General features: G+C 39.5%; 1 protein-coding gene across 1 annotated transcript in view; it reads right to left on the reverse strand.

Moving 5' to 3' along the window:
* Positions 1 to 19,479, reverse strand: part of ITGA8 (integrin subunit alpha 8) — a 119,972-nt gene that overhangs the window by 16,438 nt on the left and 84,055 nt on the right. The window contains exons 26-27 of the mRNA XM_087775784.1: positions 16,761 to 16,886; positions 13,282 to 13,395 (exon numbers count right to left, since the gene is read on the reverse strand). Of these exons, the coding sequence (XP_087631910.1) occupies positions 13,282 to 13,395; positions 16,761 to 16,886 (240 nt within the window). The remainder of the gene's footprint in view (positions 1 to 13,281; positions 13,396 to 16,760; positions 16,887 to 19,479) is intronic.

The following is a 19,479-nucleotide window of genomic DNA, read 5'->3' on the forward strand; positions in this document are numbered from 1 at the left end:
ATAGGAGACTGGTGAGTTTGAAGCATGGGGGAGGTTTATGGGGTGTCTATGTTTTAAAACCTTGCCTCTGCTCACCAAGGCCAACAACAAACACGGGTATCTTGAGAAGATTTCCAGGCCTACATTGAGACCAGGCTGGTAGAGCTCCCTGATGGCATCAAAGGAATGGCTGTGCCTTCCCATCAAACAACAACAGGAACAAACATCTTTGCACTTCACTTGGAGTGTGATCGATTTCCTATTGCAGTAGAGCTCAAAAACCCCAGAACAACTCACTTTGCTTTTTTACTACATTGTGCAACTGCAATAGGAACGTATAGCAATCATTTAACTGGCTGCCTAGTAAAATATTTATATAGCTCTCTAAGCACTTCTACAAACCCAAAGTATCTCTCTATCAGTTCTCTGTCTTTCATTTATACTTGCTTGTATTTATAAAATATTATTAGATTAGATTAGATTAGTCATTACCTTCCCTGCTTCACAATGACTAAAAACTGTTACATCATATAGCTCATGCTGTGACTTTTAATTAGTGCTTTCACCTCATTTGGAAGCCAGGCAGGCACTGACACACCACATCTGACCAATTGTGTGTCTGTTCTGACCTTGACAGTTATCTCCCACTCTGTGCAAACTGCCTTGAAATGATAGCTAAGTGCTGGTATGTCCCCTGGAAAAATCTCTGCCTAAATCTGTTAGAAACTGGCATAAGCCCTGACATGCAAACGTGCATGTCCCTTAAAAGAATCTTAATGGTTGCAACATTTACTACAATAGATACAAATATTTTCCACACACATATTTTGAATCCTGTTGAGCTCTTGGCATCATCGATATCTAACTGGAGTTACTTTTGAAAACTAAGTACATCAGGTATCAAGTAAATCTTTCAGTTCACTTCGAATTTGACAAGTTTCAATTTCACTGATTGTTATTTTGTTACAGACAGAAGATCCTGCACTCGAACTACATCCACTTTTTCCTTGTTTTTTCTCCCAAGGAAGGATGGCTGAGTGGTTACCATGCTCTTCTGGAAGTCAACAAACCTGTTTCTAATTCCATCTCTGCAACTGATTTTTTGGGTGACACTACATGCAACTTATCTTGTATATCCCATCCCATGTAAAGTTGGGGTAATGATATGGATCCCCTTTGAAAGTGCTTTGATATGCTCTGAAAAGCATTAGAGTTAAGTGCTAATATGTCCACTGGAATCCAGAGGGCTAGGAGTTATGCCTGTCATATCCCTTTACATTAGACTCCTTGAGGTAAACAATTTTAATCTTTTGTATGAAAATATTTTGAAGCCCTTAGTCATTTTTGCTACCTGTCTCAATCCTTTCTGAAATACGATGACCAGAATTCAACACAGGATTTGACTACTGATTTATGGAAAGACAGAGCCTTGTAAGTAAAGCAATCTTTCATTTTGGCACCAGCTGCTTACAGTCCAGTGTATTTGGAACATCACTGACACTTCCTAAATGCCCTTCTGCAAAACTCTTTCTCCTCCCTTCTGCTTTTGTAGGCACATTTAGGAGTTCTGCTCCATTGACAAGACTTGGTTCCTATGTAATTACTTAACATCTTTTTCTCCCTGCTAGGTGGTGCTTTTCTCTGGAATTTCCCGTTGCATCAAAGGCATAAACTCTCTCTAAGAAATGCTTCTCCCCTTTCAGCTGTTCTGTGGAGCAAAGACTGAGGTAAGAAGATCCCATGATAATTTGGGCTACTGTTTCTTTCCCTCACTGAGAGAAAGGTTGGTGTGTGAACATGACCTGAAATAAGCATAACCTAAACCTGGGAGCCAGCATGGATGTAGCTGGATGACCATGGCCCAATTAAAGTTTTCACAGAACTGCTGAAGTTGGAAGACACCTCTGGAGATTGTCTGCTCCAACCACATGCTCAGACCAGGGTCAATCAATGCAGTATGCTCAGGGCCATGTCCAGCTGGGTTTTGAATATCTCCAAGAATGGAGACTCCACAAACTCTAGGAGCAACCTATTCCAGTGTTTGACTGCCCTAACAGTAAAAAGGTCTTTCTTATATTTTAATGGAGTTTCCTGTATTTCAATTTGTGCTTCTTCCCTCTTGTCCTGTTACTGGATATCATTAAGAAGAGCCTGGCTCTGTCTTCTTTACTCCCTTCTACCAGATGTTTTTACACACTGATAAGGTCCCTCCTGAGCCTTCTCTTCCCCAGACTGAACAGTGCCAGCTCTCTCAGCCTCTCCTTGTATATCAGATGCTCCAAGGCCTTAGTCATCATTGTGGCCCTTGGCTGGACTTGCTCCAGTATGTCCATGTCTCACTTGTCCCAGGGAAAACAGGGCTGGACACAGCACTCCAGATCTGTCTCACCAGTACTGAGTAGAGGGGAAGAGTCACCTCCCTCGACCTGCTAGCAATGTTTTTCCTAATGCAGCCCAAGAGGCTGTTGGCTTTCTTTGCTGCAAGGGCACACACAGTGGGCTCATGTTCAACTCGGTGTCCACCAGGACTGCCAGATCCTTTGCTAGAACACTGCCTTCCAGCTGGTTGGCCCCTACTCTGTACTAGTCCATAGGGTTATTCCTCCTGTGGTACACGACTTTGCATTTCCCTTTGTGACACTTCATGAAATTCCTGCCAACCCACTGCTCCAGCCTGTCGAGGTCCTTCTGAAGGGCAGTACAACCATCTGGTGTATCAACCACTCCTTCCACTTTTCTATCATCTGCAAATTTGCTGAGAGTGTACGCTGTCCCATTATCCAAGTCATTAATGATGTTAAACAGTATTGGCCCCAGTATTGACCCCTGGAGTACACCATTAATGACAGACCTCCAGCTGGACTTCATGCTGCTGATCACAACACTTTAAACCTGGCAGTTCAGTTCATTTTGAATCCACCTCTCTGTCCACCTATCTTCATTCATTTTGACAATGTCAAAAACCTTGATAAAGTCAAGATAAAAAACAATGACTGCTCTTCCCTCGTCCACCAAGATGAACCTCATCTATCTCATCGCAGAAGGCTATCAGGTTGGTCAAGCATGATTTCCCCTTCGTAAATCCACACTGACAATTCCCAATCACCTTCTTGCCCTTCAGATCTTTGCAAATGGCTTCCAGATTTTTCTTCTCCATCACCTTCTCAGGGACTGAAATGAGGCTGACTGGCCTGTAGTTCTCTGGATCCTCCTTCTTGAACATAGGTCTGACATTTGCTTTCTTCCAGTCCTCAGGAACTTCCCCCAATCACCATGACCTTTCAAAGATAATTGAGAGTGGTCTCGCATTGACATTGGCCAGCTCCCTTAGCAGTTGTAGGTGTATCCTGTCAGGTCCCTTGGACTTTCGTATGTCCAATTTGTTTAAATGTTCCCCTAACCTGATATTCCTCCACTGAAGGTAAATGTTCATTGCTGCAGGTTTTCTCTCTGGTTGCAGAGGCCTTGGGTTACTGTATGCAGATTTTACCAGTAAAGACCAAAGTGAAGGAGGCATTGAGTACCTCGGCCTTTTCCACGTCCCATTCAGCAGAAGACCCATATTTTCCCTAGCCTTCCTTTTGCTGCTGCTATACTTACAGAAGCTTCCATGATGCCCTTTAAGCCCCTTGCTAGGCTCCGCTCCTGGTGGGCTTTTACTTTCCTAATTCTGTCCCTGCATGCTCCAACAGTGTCTCTATATTCCTCACCCAGTCCCTGCCCTGGGTCAACTGACTCTGCTTCTACCTCTTTTATTTTTCCTTTTCATGTTTGAGTTTTACCAGGAGCTCCTTGTTCATCCCTGCAGGCCTCCTGCCACCTTTGCTTGACTTCCTGCATGTCAGGATGGGCTGTTCTTGAGCTTAAAGGAGGTGATCCTGGAGAATCAACTAGTTCTCCTGGACCCCTCTTTTCTCCAGGAGCATCTCCCATAGAGTTCTTCCAAGCAGACCCCTGAAAAGGCTGAAGCCTGCTCTCCTGAGGTCCAGGGTTGTAGTTCTGGTATTTGCCTTGTCCATTCTGTCTTCTTTTTAAACAACTAACTTTCTCTTCAAATGTGTTTACTGGTGACATGAAGCCAGCACATTTATTGCCTTCTGGAACTCATTTGGCTATGCCATAAATTTTGTTCTTTTAAAATATTGAGATCAGCTGAATGTTTATTATCAGAACATTTAACCTCTCCTTGGGGCTTATATTAGAAATGAGCAATATGAAGAAAACTGCCTCATGTGACTACATAGGGACAGTCAGATCATCTTCTTAACATAGATGGCATCTAATGAAAGTGAACTACCTTTTCTATTAATGGTGTTTGACATGAAAAATTAGACCAATTTAATATTAGACTTGGCAAATAGACTTGTATTTTTCATACACTTCCATGGTGTTAAAACATCCATGAGATGGCCTTCGGAAAAATAATTTTTCCTTATCACACTAATTATTTTCCATTTTCAGACTCAAGCCATTCTTCATCTTTTATTCTACAGCACTAGACTTCTCACACAAAGTCCCAGCTTGTTTCTGTAGTTGTGCAATGATTTGCATTCAGAAAAAAGCCTGAAAGAAGTCTTATGTTTTGAATTCTAAGCAATTCATATTAAGCAGGATTCTAGACATGATTTATATGATTTATAAAAGTAATCTGTAACGGAGAGGGCAGGGTATGTTATATTATTAAAGCAGCAGACATTAGACACACAGCCTGATTGGCTAAGGTACAGGAAAGGCATTAATTCTCTTGAAACATCATATAAAGGAAACACAGCACTCATGGAAAAATAAATCTTTTCACCTACTATACATGGCTTATTTCATTTTCAGCTTGTGTCAGCAATAAGAACATTAGGGGAGGGTACTTCCTGTGGATTAATGCCTGGCTGGGGTTAATAACCTTGGGTTGTGCCCACAGCTATCAACTCTCCTTGACCCTTCATTAGGCTCCTGGAAATGCTGCACATCTCCATTGCTTTACAGGAAGGGAGAATATAAAAGAGTAGAGAGTATTTTCCTGCATCCACAGAATTATGTGTTTGTGGCAAAGGGCTTTAAAATAATGACTGTGGTCAGCATCAGCTGCAAACAAGATTTTTACTTGTATCAACACCTTGGACATACAAGCAGCTGTCTCTCCTACAGCCTTGTTTGTAATTCTCAAGTAATTTGTGAGAAACAGCATTTCTTTACCATATCATTTTTTAAATAGCATATGTTTAAATATTCAGTATTTACTGGAAGCAGCAGGACCTGTGGTTTGCAATTCAAGCTGAGGACTTCATTATGGCTCAGAGGAAGGGGAAGAAGGTATTTGGTATTTTTGAATGTCAGTGCCTAATGACCAACAGTAGGGAGCCCAGCCCCAGCTACATTGGCCTTTTGAGGTTCCCCTTGTGGTAGAACAAGCAGACCCTGCTCTTGTGTGCTTTGCTGAGACAGTAGTTTGCCAATATTCTGGTAAGTAGGCAAAACATGGCCATCCCCTGTGTTGCTTGGGTGGTAGATCCCTGCTGGTGTATTTATTAAGGCTTCTCTCTCTCTACACACTTCTGTTCTACAGACAGATTTTTTAACTGATGCCTTTGTTTTATTTAACAGTTGCAAGACACAGCAGCATGCAGAAATGAAGGAAAGTCTTCCCAATAAATATTCAGGGCAGCGTTTCCCTAAGCACAATTGAGACAAACAGAAAAAATGTGGGAAGTGCTGGAAAATCTTGGACAATTTGAAGGAGAGTTCTCCAGGCTCCAGTGGAATGCTGGTCATTTCTGCAGGAAGCTCAGGCAAAGACCTGAAGTCTCCCCAAAGCATCTTTAAGGCATATGGAGGCCTCTTAGTCAGAGAGCAGACTAAAATGCAGGGACAAATTGGCCCGCAGGGAGCTAGACTGAGGGTGGGAAGACCAAAACTTTTAGCAGCTTAAAGAAGTCTGACAGGTCATTGTTCTTCTGCAGGTCTGAAGAGTTTAACTACGGGAGAGACTCCCCAGAATGACTCTGTTCCTCTGCCTCTACAGAGGATTGTTCAACTTCTCTGAAATATTTTTTCTCGTTAGATGTAGCCCAGTGAAGTCACCCTAACTGAAGGGCATGTACTTTCTTTATTTCAAGCTGCATGCTGCGGTGGAATTTTCCCCCCCAGAACTTATGTCTGTTGCATATAGAGTTCAGTGCTGTTACAACAATATTGGCCCTGCTTGATTAAAACTTGTTTCCCTTCGTGTCTGCTGGAGTCTGGCACATTTTAGAGACAAGAGGGTAAGCAATATGGTGTTACCTTTTAAATATATGCTTTGGGAATTCATTAGCTTGCTTTCTTTGACCCATACCTCCAAAAACCTGAACTACTGCCAATAAATAGAGTAGCTTACATAAATGCTGAGAGTAGAGGTCATACAACTATTTGTTCTTGTATTAATTTGTTAAAAAAAAGTATGTACGACTCTGTGCATGGTCAAGAAGTACTTGTGCTGTTTGTAACAAGAGGGTATGTCCACCCAAATGTATCTGTGACCAAAGACAATACAACTCATCTGAAAATCAACACATCCTCATCTCTGTCATTAACTTCTTACACTTCACATTAGATCTTTTACATTCATTTAAACAGACTATTTTAAATTATAATAGAGGCAGATATTTTGTTGTGATTTCAGAACACTATAATATACAGATTTTACGGGTTATTGATTTAAGATGTTTATTTCTTCATATACCTAACATTACCTGTACTTTAACACATCTTGCAAGAGTCTCATGTTCTGCTCTTGTTAACATTTTGGCATTATTTTAAATAACAACAAATGAAAACAAAACTAGCCCACACCCAGAGAACCTCCAGCTCGTTCAGCCCAGTGCCAACGTCTCTTTCTTTCTAGCCTTCTTGCCACATAAACAATCAAATCCAGCATAATACAGTATTTTTGGCCACACACAGTTTTCTTTTTTACTCATTTTGATTTTTTCAAATAACAACAGTTGTTTGACGTAAAGGCAAATTTCTTTGACAACTTCCTCCTTTTGCTATTTTATGTAGCTTGAAAGGCGTTGCATCAAATTTATGGCTTTTACTTCTCCGTCTGAATTAAAATAATCTACTTGAACTTCCGTATATGGCTTACATATGGCAATTAGTGAGAGACCAAGATCTTTCTCGCTAATTTTTCTGGTGCTTCCCCACTTCCATCCATGGATAGGGACTTTAGGTTGGCTGCAGATTTATGCTTTGAAAACACTAAGCAAGCCTCCCTTGACTGAGATGTTTTCCACTGGGCACAGAAAGAGGTTCTGTGCTGAGGACAGAAACTATTGTTCCTTGGGGTCATATCCCACTTACAGATGGAATAAGTGCTCCCATAGTAAAGAGGAGAAGGAGAAAAATGATTCAATAAAGGAGCCTATGCAAGAGCTAGATCTCTCACCTGTCTTGGACCACTTCTACCAGCTCACCTCTGTTCTGACTTCCAAGCCTCTGCAAACACAGGCGGGCTGCACAGAGGACAGTCTGTGCGGCCCCACTGCACTGGTTATCTGCATTCTGCCTCCAATAGCCTTTATGCAGCTAAACTGAATCCTAGTCCTAAAAGCATGGCCTGGCCTAAAGGATTTCTCCCACACTAAAAAGAGTCTCTGAGTTCATCAGTAGTAAAATATGGAGATTCTCAACAAAACTTCTCATCAAGGAAGTACAATTAGAGCATGCACTCTAACATTGATGAGAGCTCCAGGTGCCAGGCAACGAAGGCAAAGGGAGATGAGAGGACTGGGAGGACTCCTAGCTGACGGCCCAAAATAACAAGCTATTACATCAGGCTCTTTCTCATTTTCTATACTCTTCCAGACCTCTTGATTTCTTTCTATGTCCTTGTAGAGGTGCAGCTTCAGCAGAAGGGAATACCATCATTCTATGGAGCAGGGATGTGGGGTTTCTCAAACTGAGGAGGGAATTGCATTCACATCTTCCAGTCACGAATTCTCTAATCACTAGACCACCAGCTATAGCTTCTGCCACTAAATATTGAATAGACAAAGTCCTCCTTAAGTCTTTCAGCTAATGCTGTAAGTACCTCCTGAGCCATTTTTGGATTCTGCCTTCTGAGAGGGTGGAAATATTCCTGCTTAATCCTGATTTGGGTGCCTATCCTTTTGATAAGGGATAGCCCTCATGCATCACCCTGATGGTTAGTGCAAGTCAATTTGCCTGAGGCACCTCACTGTCTCCATATGTTGTATAGGCAGCCTAGGTAATTAGCTTCAAGTTTTGGATTCCAGTCTAGGGCTGGCACTTAAGATGTGGGTGTCGCAGCACTCATCACTTTTATTATGTTAAGCATATATTTCCATATTTAGGCATCTAAAAAGAACCAGGAGCAGTGCATGTTGAGAAACACTGCAATAACAAGTACTTAACAGAGAAGCCAAAACATGACTTTGTGTACTAAGGGAGCACCCGATTACAGTTTGCCTGCCATGTTTCTGTTGCTTTTCAGCTTTCTCAGATTAAAACTAGATTTTTCTCCCTTCTAGCTATTAAAGTTCATGCAGTCAGGGGTGCCAAATTCAAATATCTGGAACTGTCTAAAAGTCAAGAGAGAAACAATACAATTATATTCAATAAAATTAAAAGAAAATAAAATAAACTTCAAACCTCTTGGGAACCTCACACACCCTCTGTGTTTTTTTTACGTTACTGCCTCCCCAGGCTCTCCCAGAAGGAGATTTTTATCATTGTGAGGAACTTGCAATACAGGCTGAAATAACAGTCAAGACTGAGCTGAGTTCCACTTCTCACAGTGCTGTAAACTGCCCAAAGAGCTTGGAGCCTGGAAGGATGTCACAAATCAGGCAGATGGTACAGATTCATCATTTAGAAATACATTTTCGAAACATATGTTTTACTAGCCAACTCCTGAGTCTTATATTAAAAAGTACCCATCAGAGTTCAAAGAACGCTGGGCAAGATCCCCTTGGATCTCCCTCTGATGACTCAGAAATACCGTGATTAGACAAATGGGGACATAATAGAGCCCTAACAGAACACAACACAACATAACCATGTAGGGTTGTTTCTCTTTTGCATGAATCAGGCTATTATTTGCTCGATCAGCAAGTCTGAATCCAAAAGTCAGCTTTACTAGAGGGTTCATATTTACAGCCAGGCTTTGAAGTTAATCCAAAAAAGTCTGTGATTCTTCTTGGCCTTTGCACAATGTCTGTCTCTGTCTTTGTTGGCTGGTTGGGAAATTTGGGCTGCTTTATTTACTCAAACATGTCTAATCATTGCATGTCATTTAACTGTTATTTGTTAGGGGAGTTTGGGTTTTAAGGTGACAGATTACAACTGTCAAGAGGCAAAGGGGTCAGCTGTTGTCAGTTAAACTAAGTGGAAGAGGAAGGAGTCACTCAATACATGACTGATCTTTTGTAGCAACAAAATATACAGGCTGATCCACATAACTTCAATGAGAAACATGAATTATTTAATCCTAGCATTAATCAATCACCTTCAATGAAATTCTTATCAGGTTTGCATTGGCATATCTATGAGAAGAGAATACATAATGACAGTGTGTTCTCAGCTTTAATGGGCACAGACAATTTCTTCTGCAGATCATCGTATCTTCATTTAGATTACAACACAGTTGAGGAATGTTGTATGTCACCATTACCCTGCTTTCTTTGGCATATGAAAATTTTGTACATTAATTGCATGTGCAAGAGTTTGGGATGTTGCTGTAGAGACAGCAACTTTTCCTCTAAGTTCCTTTACAAAACCATGACTGTGGGGTTCAGTCTGGCCCTTGAACAGTCCTTCCTGGTTCAGAATCACCACATCCTGATTATTTCGACTGTATTTTAATCCTCAGTTTGAATCTGCAGATTTCAGCCTAGCTAACAGCAATTGTTTTTTAGGTATACTTCAGTTTATTTCTGGAATAACCTTAGGAACTAGAAGTTTACAGGCTTACTAAGAGCAGATTATGCCCTTTTTAGGAAACTAATTATGCTCTACAGTCTTTTATGGTGATGGCTGTATAACTGATAATTTTAAAAGGGGCTGTGAAAAAGGGAACTGTTTTGAGGCACATGCGAGGAAGGCAACCAGATCCCATCAAACTATTTGCTTTCTCTCTCTTCTCAGTATATAAGTTTGCATGTGAAGCAGGGGTCATGTTATTCTGGCAGCTTCTGAGACATAAATGGGAGGATACAACAGTTCTCTGGGGACTACCTTTTTATACTTACAAAAAATCCTGTTGCTTTAAGTGGAGTTTTCTGAGCCTTTACAAGGCTTGTAAGTTACTATCTGAAGGAAACAGAAATGCTTCCTAAGGATACAGATAAAATGTAAAATTATCACAGCTCATAAGAAGTCTTGTTTGATAGCAAGGGTGTGTAAGGACAGTGGAGTAAGCAAAAGATGTACTTGTAAGGGTGTTTGCCATGAGGTCTCTGCACCCAGGGAGCCTACAGGATGGCTTGTCCTTGCCCCTGCCCACAGGCTGGTGTAAAGTTCCACCTCTGCCTTGAGCTCACTGAGTGAAGGGAGGTACAGGAATAGCAAGTAGGATTTATTAAGGAGCAATGAGGAGCTAATGGGACTGCAGCACTGGCATTGCCTGGTGTGTTTGCACACACCTGTGTCCCAAGGCACAGCTGTGACCCTTCTCCACCATCCAGATCAGAAGGAGGGCAGAGAAGGATGTTTCAAATCAGCTGGATGAAGCATCCTCTGAAGACACCTCTCTGTCTTGCCACTGGCTACAGAGTTAGGCAACCAGCCTTGGCATCTAACTCTCAGATGACTAAAATCAGGTAAAATGAGTCCCACTGCTCCTGCATTAAACATGCCACTGAATTTCATGCAGTTATCCTTCTTCTGAACCTAAGTCAGGCTAACTAAGCTGATATTTGAGAAGGACATTCTGTCTTTAAGAGACACTAAGAAAAGGAGATTTCATGTCTTCTGTAGCTAGTTTGTTCCAACTGATGCACATCCTCTGTCACAACCAAAAACTCAGAGGAACACTCTGTTTTTCATTAAATTTGTTTAGCTTTAATCTCTTGTAGTTATTTCTTGTTACATACTAAACTGGACTTAGAAAAACTTTTATGAGACTAATTCCCACTGAAATAGCTGTAAATAGCCTAGAAAATTGCCATCTAAGGATCTGTGCAAGGGGTTTAATTTGTTTGTTTTTTCACAAGATGTTGGTTTTGGCCCTTACAGAATTAATCAGATTTCACTAGCAGAATGATGAACAGAAAGACTTGATTGGATCTGGAATATGTCAGGTTCAGTTCCCAGCTAAGGGAGCTAAGCTTTATCTGTTGCTTGGTAAAGAAGATGGGGAAGGTTCACTGTGATATTCCTTGGGCACTGCAATGGTCAAAATTATCACAGATGATTGTTCCAGCCAAGGATAATATCTCTGCCTCTCTCTGTGTGTTAGGAACAGTGAACTATTGCAGTTAAGTTCTTAACTGAACTTAACAGGGTCTAGCCAGCGTGTGAAGGTCAAACAGTCTCTTACTGGAATTAGAAAAAACTGGAATAAAATTCCCATCATATTTTTCAATATACATGTTTTTCCCGTGAGTGCAGAGATGTTTACATACTGATATTTTCTGTGCAAAATTTTGTAAGATCTTTGCAAAAGCTTACATGAGAAGATGTTGATCCCAGTTACCCACATTTGGAAGGACAGAGAGACTGTCAAGCTTTTGGGCTTAAATTTGAACCAGAGCATGCCCTTTTTTCCCCACTAGCAGATGACTCACTGAGCAAACCTAAATGAAGTACCTCCAGTCTAGCCTTTCAAACACATTTGCTAAATATGCTTCCTCTTAAAAGCATTGTATTTGTGTTAAGGGAAGTGAGGAGAGGATATGAAAGTTTCTTGGGATTGATTGTTAATAGAAAGAAAATGTACTGACAAATCAGGAATTAATTCATCTAGTATCTGAAAGGATGTCCTTTGTTACTGAGCTAGACAGAAATCACTTTCTCTCAAGCAAGGCCAGATATTTCTATGCTCTTATCATAATGGTGCTAATAGCTGTTGTAGAAGAAACACAGAATGTGACCTTAAGTCCTGACAAATAGTTAGAAAAGATCTTTCAAGTCACCCTTTCAGTAACTGCTGCCATAGTCCAGTACACTGAGAGAGACCCATGACCTCCAAACTATGCACCCATTGTGGATTTGGTGCCACAATGGTTAGCTACTGAGCTGGCATTTTTGTATTACTTTCTGTAAATATTGTCCCATCTGCTCTCTTGTTTCTCCAGGAAAGCAAGTTAAGTGAGGAAGAATTTCTTTTATCTACTTTCACATTTGAGAAAAGGAAGAAATTAACTTAAAAGGTGTGACAAGCTTAATTTAAAGCTCCTGTTTTAAGCTAAAGATCTTTAATTCTTCTCTTGCTAGGGCAAGAGGTATTGTGGGGATAAATCATTCTTCTCCCACAGCTATAGGGAACAAAGGAGGGCATTCCAGGTAGAAAGACCGGGGAATTCTAAATACCTTGAAGAAGGAAGGTGATAATCAATCAGTTTGATCAAGATAGGCTCTGTAGTTATTTCCTAGTAACAGCAAACTGAATTATAAATTTCTCAACGTACTGCCCAGTGTTAAAGATATGACAACCACATAGTACTGCAGACACATGGCCGGCTGTGAGGTAACAGCTCACAGTGCAATCCCTTTGCCTTATGCAGCACAAATACAATTCCGAGAGCAGATGAAGTTGGAAATGCAAGAATTTGCATTTCCATGGTCTGCACCGTCTCTTCTTTTTAGTGGTAAGACAAAGATTGTCACTACATGAGTGTTGTATGTCATACGAGCTTGATACATATTACTCTTACCTAGATTAACGGAGAATGAATAACAATGAATTTTTAAGCTGGACACAGTGTACACCATCTACTGTTTGGCCCCAAGACAAACCTTTCATCAGGAAAGATGTGATGAATGCAGAGCATATCATGGAGACATAAGAGATTTGGGCCAGTCCAGGAAAGCAGAAACAAAACCAGGAAAGGTGTTTAATAATCATCTTGGAATTTTCAGGTAAGATTCAGGACATGAATTTGAGAGGGAGTGATAGTGAGAGAAAGAAAATAAACAGCATGCCTGTGACCTGAACAGGAACCAGTGAGATGTTATCTTCAAAGAAAGTGATAACAAAAAGGATTTCCATTTGGCCCATTTAATTTCATCATTTGTATTCTTAAATATCTGGTCAAATAAAAGATGCAGGGGTCTTTGTGTATAGAAAGAGATTTTTGCGTGCATTACCTCCAGGAATGTTTGGGCCCATAGCCGGGACCTGATTTTTAGCGCTGCACTCTTCCCTCTTTCCAGTTGTCCCACAGTGCAGGAAATCAGGATACACTTCACATTTGTACAGTTCTGTGTACAAAATAAAAGGAAGTCATACCTATGCTTTAAAAATGCTTTCAAATGCTATAAATTAGGAAAACAAATCAATTTTCCCTTAAAGAGTTAAGTAGTCTGAAATCAGCAATTTCATCTAATATACATGAGATACCCCACGAGTCATTGTGAGAACTATAAACGAAGGGGGAGATTCTTTTTGCACCACCAATGGATACAACCACCTACCTGTAGTAATAAAAATAAAAGTAATAGTTTGCAACAATATCTAGTCTGAAGAACTCTTAAAATGTCCAGGTACTTATCAATCCTTTGATGCATGTGCTTTGTCTTTATCTATCAGTCATTTTGTGATTTCAACACGGGTTTTTTTTCTGTTCTCTATGCCTGAAGTCTTTATTTATGTTCCTAAATCTTTCCCCTGTTCTAACTCTCCTGGTTTTCTTACTGATATTTACGTTATAGCAGCCAGAACATTTGCTGAGATTCATTAGTTGCTTTACTTGAAACTTGTTGTCCATGAAATGTTCCTGATGAGCAGTGATTCTGGCTCACACACAGGGTTGAAGACAAAAGCCAAGCAATGCAACTCAAAACTATAAACTACTGTTAAAGTCTGCCAGAAGAATGTCACAAAACTGGTTAAAAGCTGACTGGAAGCCACTGAAGGGAATGACCAGAGTCTCATGGGGTAACCACAGAAATGATGTGGTGGTTTGGGGCATAGAAAGGAAGAAAGATCTCATAGAGAAATGATTAAAAGTGTGTGTAAAAAAAAATGTATAGCTTTATATATACAAATGGGTTTTACCTGAAAAGTTTTGGTTTGATTCATGAGGAAGGCTGCGGTTTTAATTGATTCGTATTTTTATAACAAAGCAGAGAATCCTTCCCTTACAGATGTTTTATTGACACTCATGACAGAAGGTCTTGTGACCTTGAAAGCAAAGCTAAGTTTTCACAAGTACAGTCCCTTGGGAGAGTAGGAATGGCTGCACCACCAAAACCCATACTTCAGAAAATGAGATGATGATGTATGTAACAGATCTGAAAACACCCTTAAGGAATCCTCTGTCTTTACAGACAGCTTCCCCCGCAAATCTCTATCTTATCACAAGTTAAGTAGAAGCTGTATGCTTAATCGCTGTTTTCTAAATCTGCCTGAAAATGAAACTGTAAACCCTGGAACTTGCAACTATAAACCTTTTTTTAAAAATTAATATCTCAAAGTATCTGTTTATTTGGCTTCTCATATTTAAACATCCTCCAACCAGATTTATTTATCTTGCAGGAAGGAGTAGAGCTGTTTTCATTAATCATAGTGGCCAAAAACACATATTGACAAAATAAATCATTAGTATGCGAAACAGTCTACTTTTGGCTGACATTTTAGGACCTGAACACATATTTCTATTTTTCTTAGTAATGCATTTAGCCTGTAGTGATTTTCAGAACGTTGTAACATTAGAACTAATGGAAGAGAAACCAAATGTTTAATAAACAGTATAAATAGAATAAGAGGTTTTCAGAACATTTTTCCTCTTTGTGAAAATGCAAATGATGAAAATGAAATTAACTTAAAATTTCTGACAAAAAAATACAAATTTTAGCAAAGAATTACCTTTGGCTAATCAGTCATTTTCTGGAGCAACATTCATTTTCCATACATACTTCAAATGTGTAAAAAAAAAAAAAAGGTAATTTTTCTGGATCTGTAGTACGCAATGCTAAAGGTATACAGAATTGGGACACCTTTCTAACTGAACAAATGACAAATTGCTTTTCTATGCCCGTCCTGAAAAAATCCTGCTATATATCCAGTAGTAAGCACTGTACCCAATCCTATCCTAATTTGTGCTTATCAAAAGCGTATCGTACTAGAAGACTGGTCATCACCATGCCATTTTTATCTTACTAAGTACTCAGCTAAATACTGTCTATATCAAACAGCTGAAAGATCTCTGGTTTGTATTTTAAGATGCAGACACAGTACATACTTAAGAACTTTGTTAACCGCTTTCGGTTACTGCAGTCATTTCTATGTTGGCAGCATATGAGACTAATCACTGAGAAAGATAACTGATAATGAAGGTATTACTGAAGAATGGATTAAGTGTTCTGTGGTATTGACTGGTATGCCTTCGAAAGCGCAGGCATTTTTCCTTCAGCCCCAGTGATTCTTCCCAGGGTATTAGGTTGATGAAAGAATTACATAGGAATCAACAGTGATTATTGTTTAACATGGGTTCATCTGTGATTTTGTTCTTAATAACATTATGGCATTTATTACTTTCAGATTCTACCTTCTTCCTGTTACAAAAATTGCCAAATTAACTTTCAGAAGCAGCATAATTATTCTATTACTCCAGAATACTTAGGTCTGTGACGTTCTTTTCTTCCTACCAAATTCTAGATGGAATATTCTAGTGGAAAATTCTAGTGATGGATTGAATTCCTAGTGATAGGAATTCAAACATGAGCTTGCAGTAAATAGCTTAATAAGAGACTGGACAGCATGAAAGAAACTCTGCCTGAGGTTCATAAAAATAAATGGAAAGCATTGACTGCATGAATCCCACAAGTGACCTCAAGGTCACCGAGTCTGAACACAGCCTCTAGGCAAGGGGAGCTGATACCTACAATGCTGAAGTATGCTAAGGATGGGACATTGAATGCAGGAATGGAAAAAACATCGACTTTCTGAAAATACAGCCAAGTCCAAATACTCAGGTACCAGACTGACTAATCAGAACTGTTTTCCTGGGAGAAAGATCTTTGCTCTTGCTCCAGCATTGTCTGGAATGTTAAAAATGTGGTGACCGGTCTGATTTGCCTTGCTTGTGGTACTGTGAAGGGAAAGAGTCTTACCTTTCCATGTGTATATAAGTACTTACTGGAGGAAACCAATATGCTCCAAAGTATTTGTATGTCAGAACTGTTACTTACATGAAAATGTTAATTTTAAGTGTGAGCTACTTCTTACGGAAGAGCCAGAATGCTAGGAGTCAAGTTAATAAGAAGAGACCTACATTTCAAAAGTCAGAATCTGAAATTTAATTCGTGAAAGAGGGGTCCATTCTCTAAATCTGTGCTGAAATTCCCTGTGATGTGTGCCATTGAATGACCACAGAGGTTCGTCTGCAAACAGCCAGGAGTAAGACAGCCAGGAATTCGGCATGAATGATCTTTAATGTAAAAGTCTGTCAAACAAAATCACTAACCTGTGTCGTGGCGATAGGTAATAAGCAATATTTTAAACTGAAAGATTCAAAATCACTTAGAACCATATTTAAAAGTCTGTAAATAAACTGCAGTCAGACCAACAGCTACCTTGATATATTGCATGCATAGTCCCAGTTTATAGTTTTTAGATGGCTTACCAATATTTTTGCAGAGTTTTTCCTGTGAGGTTCTGCCACTGTGACGTCCCTTCTCCTGATGTAATGAGAAATTGTGGAATTATATAAAAAAGCAGCAAGTTCAGGAGTGTCTTGTGGAATAGCAAACTGCAAAGAGAAAAAATGTGAATGGTAATGACATACTCATACAATGATTCTAACAGATTTGTCCCCTTCTCAGAGGTCTTGAATTTTGGATTAACACTGTTTTTCCTATTTAACAGCACAGCCATGAGAATATACTGTCTTCAACTAGGAGCATTATTAGTAATAGCACAGCAAGATATTGCCCAGTTATAGGAATCACAGTAGATAACACTTTTTTCCAATTTTTACTGGTGTCAGTTTCATTGCTGTACTTAATTTTGTTAGATTCCTGGGGCCAGATTCTGATCTCTATAACAGGATAAATTCAAAGTTGCTGCACTGAAATCTGGTCATTAGTTCAGATCAGAATCTGCCTATTGAAATATAATGACTTTATCAGCTTTAGACGGTAAAGGAAAAAAAAATGGAAAACTGAATTCTACCAACACAACTTTTGATCATTATTTGTTACAGATTTCTTTTGGTAACAACTCAACTTTGTATAATGCAACAGTTTGTTCATTTTTAATCTCATATTAAAATGCATTCTGTTCAGCTTTATCTTCACAGATTTTTATTCTCTGATTAAAACCTATTTTTATTGTTGTCTTTAATTTCTACAAAGAGCATTTAAGGCTTCTTTCAAGAAGCCTCAGAGAACACCTGGGAATCCAGTTGCTACAGAGGGAAAGATAAATTCTAATTTATGACAATCCAATCATGTAAAATCACAATAAAATGTATGTGGAAGTTTGTAATAAGATCTCAACAGGAACTCACCTAAACATAAACAAGACTATTCTTTAAGGGCCTCAGATTATAAAAAGCTACATCAGATCCATCTTGTCAGTTCCTTTAACCTCTGAGCACAAAATATCTTAAACAAATTTCTAAAGAAAATGTTTGTAATTATAAGAAATGTTGTAGCACTAAAGGGAAGAGAATAGTTATAAACACACAAAACCTGCCACACACTAATGCTGTGTAGTACTACATTTGGAAAGTTGTACCATTCATCTGATGAAAATTATGAGGCTAAAGAAGGAACTGTTTTGACATTGTCTGAGATCGTCAGTCAAAAGCATCCTGCAAAGTGAATGATACTGTAATTTATTAACTGATGAAAACCCCTTAAGCAAAAATAAGAATCTTTTTTTTTTCCCCTGTTGCTTAATTAGGTTAACATTGTCTTTTTGCAATAAGGGAACAGTTAAACAGCTAGTAAATCTCTCCCTCTCAATGTGATAACATGTGGGAATTCTCTTTCCAGGATTCTTTCACCAGCATATATAGGCTTCTTTAATGATGACAAATTAAAAGAACCACAATACAATGACATGCCTTTGAAGAAGCCCTCAATATGTGATCACAACTGATACATATGTGGATCCATTTGAATCTAGATGATTTTTGTATTTACTTATTTTTTTCATAGATCCTAGAGTGTTAGCATCTTCAGTAGTCAACTATTACAGCAAAGGTTCAAAACCAGCCCTCTATGATTAAGTGAAAACATACATGTCTCCTGCAACAATTTAAAAGCAGAATTTCTCCAGTGGCCTAGATGTTCAGGTTAAAGATATTATTTTATCCTTCTTGAGCCAGTAGCATGGAATTGTACAACTCTGTCTCTGTAGCTATTTTATATGCCCCATATTTAGCACACCATACCTTATTTTAAATGGATTCTCACTCCCTCCCTTTAACTACAGTGGACTGTCTCGGTTTCTCCACCAGGGAAAACTTCTACTGCTTTCTTCTCCCAAGCCTTGTCACCCTGAGCAGATTTCCAGATCTCTCATTCTTCAATTCTCATTTCAAAACCCAGTTTAACTTTCCTCTTTTTATAGCCAGGCAATACCCTCTGCTGCAATGTGTAACTCCACCAGAAATGTTCTGAAGAGGACTTTGTGTAAAAGCTGTTAAATGAGAGGTGTCAGTGACCATTCAAGAGCAATGCATTGGATGGTATTATTTTGTCTCCAGACCAGGACTTACACACAGTAATAACAGCTCTGCAGCATGAGGAGACACTGCCTCTGGAGGAGGTTAGCTCCTGCCAGTCATGTTAGTGGATGTATCTTACCCATGTGGTGGATTTTAGCTGCTATTTCACTGCTTCTCTGACAAGACGCCTCACTCATGGTACTACAGTTCTCAGCTATTGAGAATGTGCCATGTGGGTCACCCTGTATCATCTACCATAGCTGGAAACCACTGCCTATACCTCTGGCATTTATAGGCACTGGCTCCATAAAACTACTTTTTGCCAGCAGTCTGGGAAAAAAAAAACCCAAACAACTCATCAGGAATACTGGCTCAGGCCAAAGGTCCATCTAGCTGAGCCCTCTTCTCCTCAACACTGCCTTTACACAGATATGGAAGGAAGAGTAAGAACAGGGCATACATACACAATGCTCTCTCCTAATAACTTTCAGCTTCCAAATGTTTTCAGCTCAGGGACATCCTGATCTACATGAAGCTTTTGTTCATTTATTAATCTTCACTGGACTTCTCTTTTGTGAATTTGTCCAGTTTCCTCTTAACACCATGTAAACTTTTAACCCTGACTGCTTTCTTTGGCAACAAGTTCCAGACATCTAATACCTGTTGC

The sequence above is a fragment of the Nipponia nippon genome, unplaced genomic scaffold, assembly GCF_047370975.1.
Source record: "Nipponia nippon isolate SJK-2023a ecotype South Korea unplaced genomic scaffold, ASM4737097v1 scaffold_1, whole genome shotgun sequence".
Taxonomy (NCBI): domain Eukaryota; kingdom Metazoa; phylum Chordata; class Aves; order Pelecaniformes; family Threskiornithidae; genus Nipponia; species Nipponia nippon.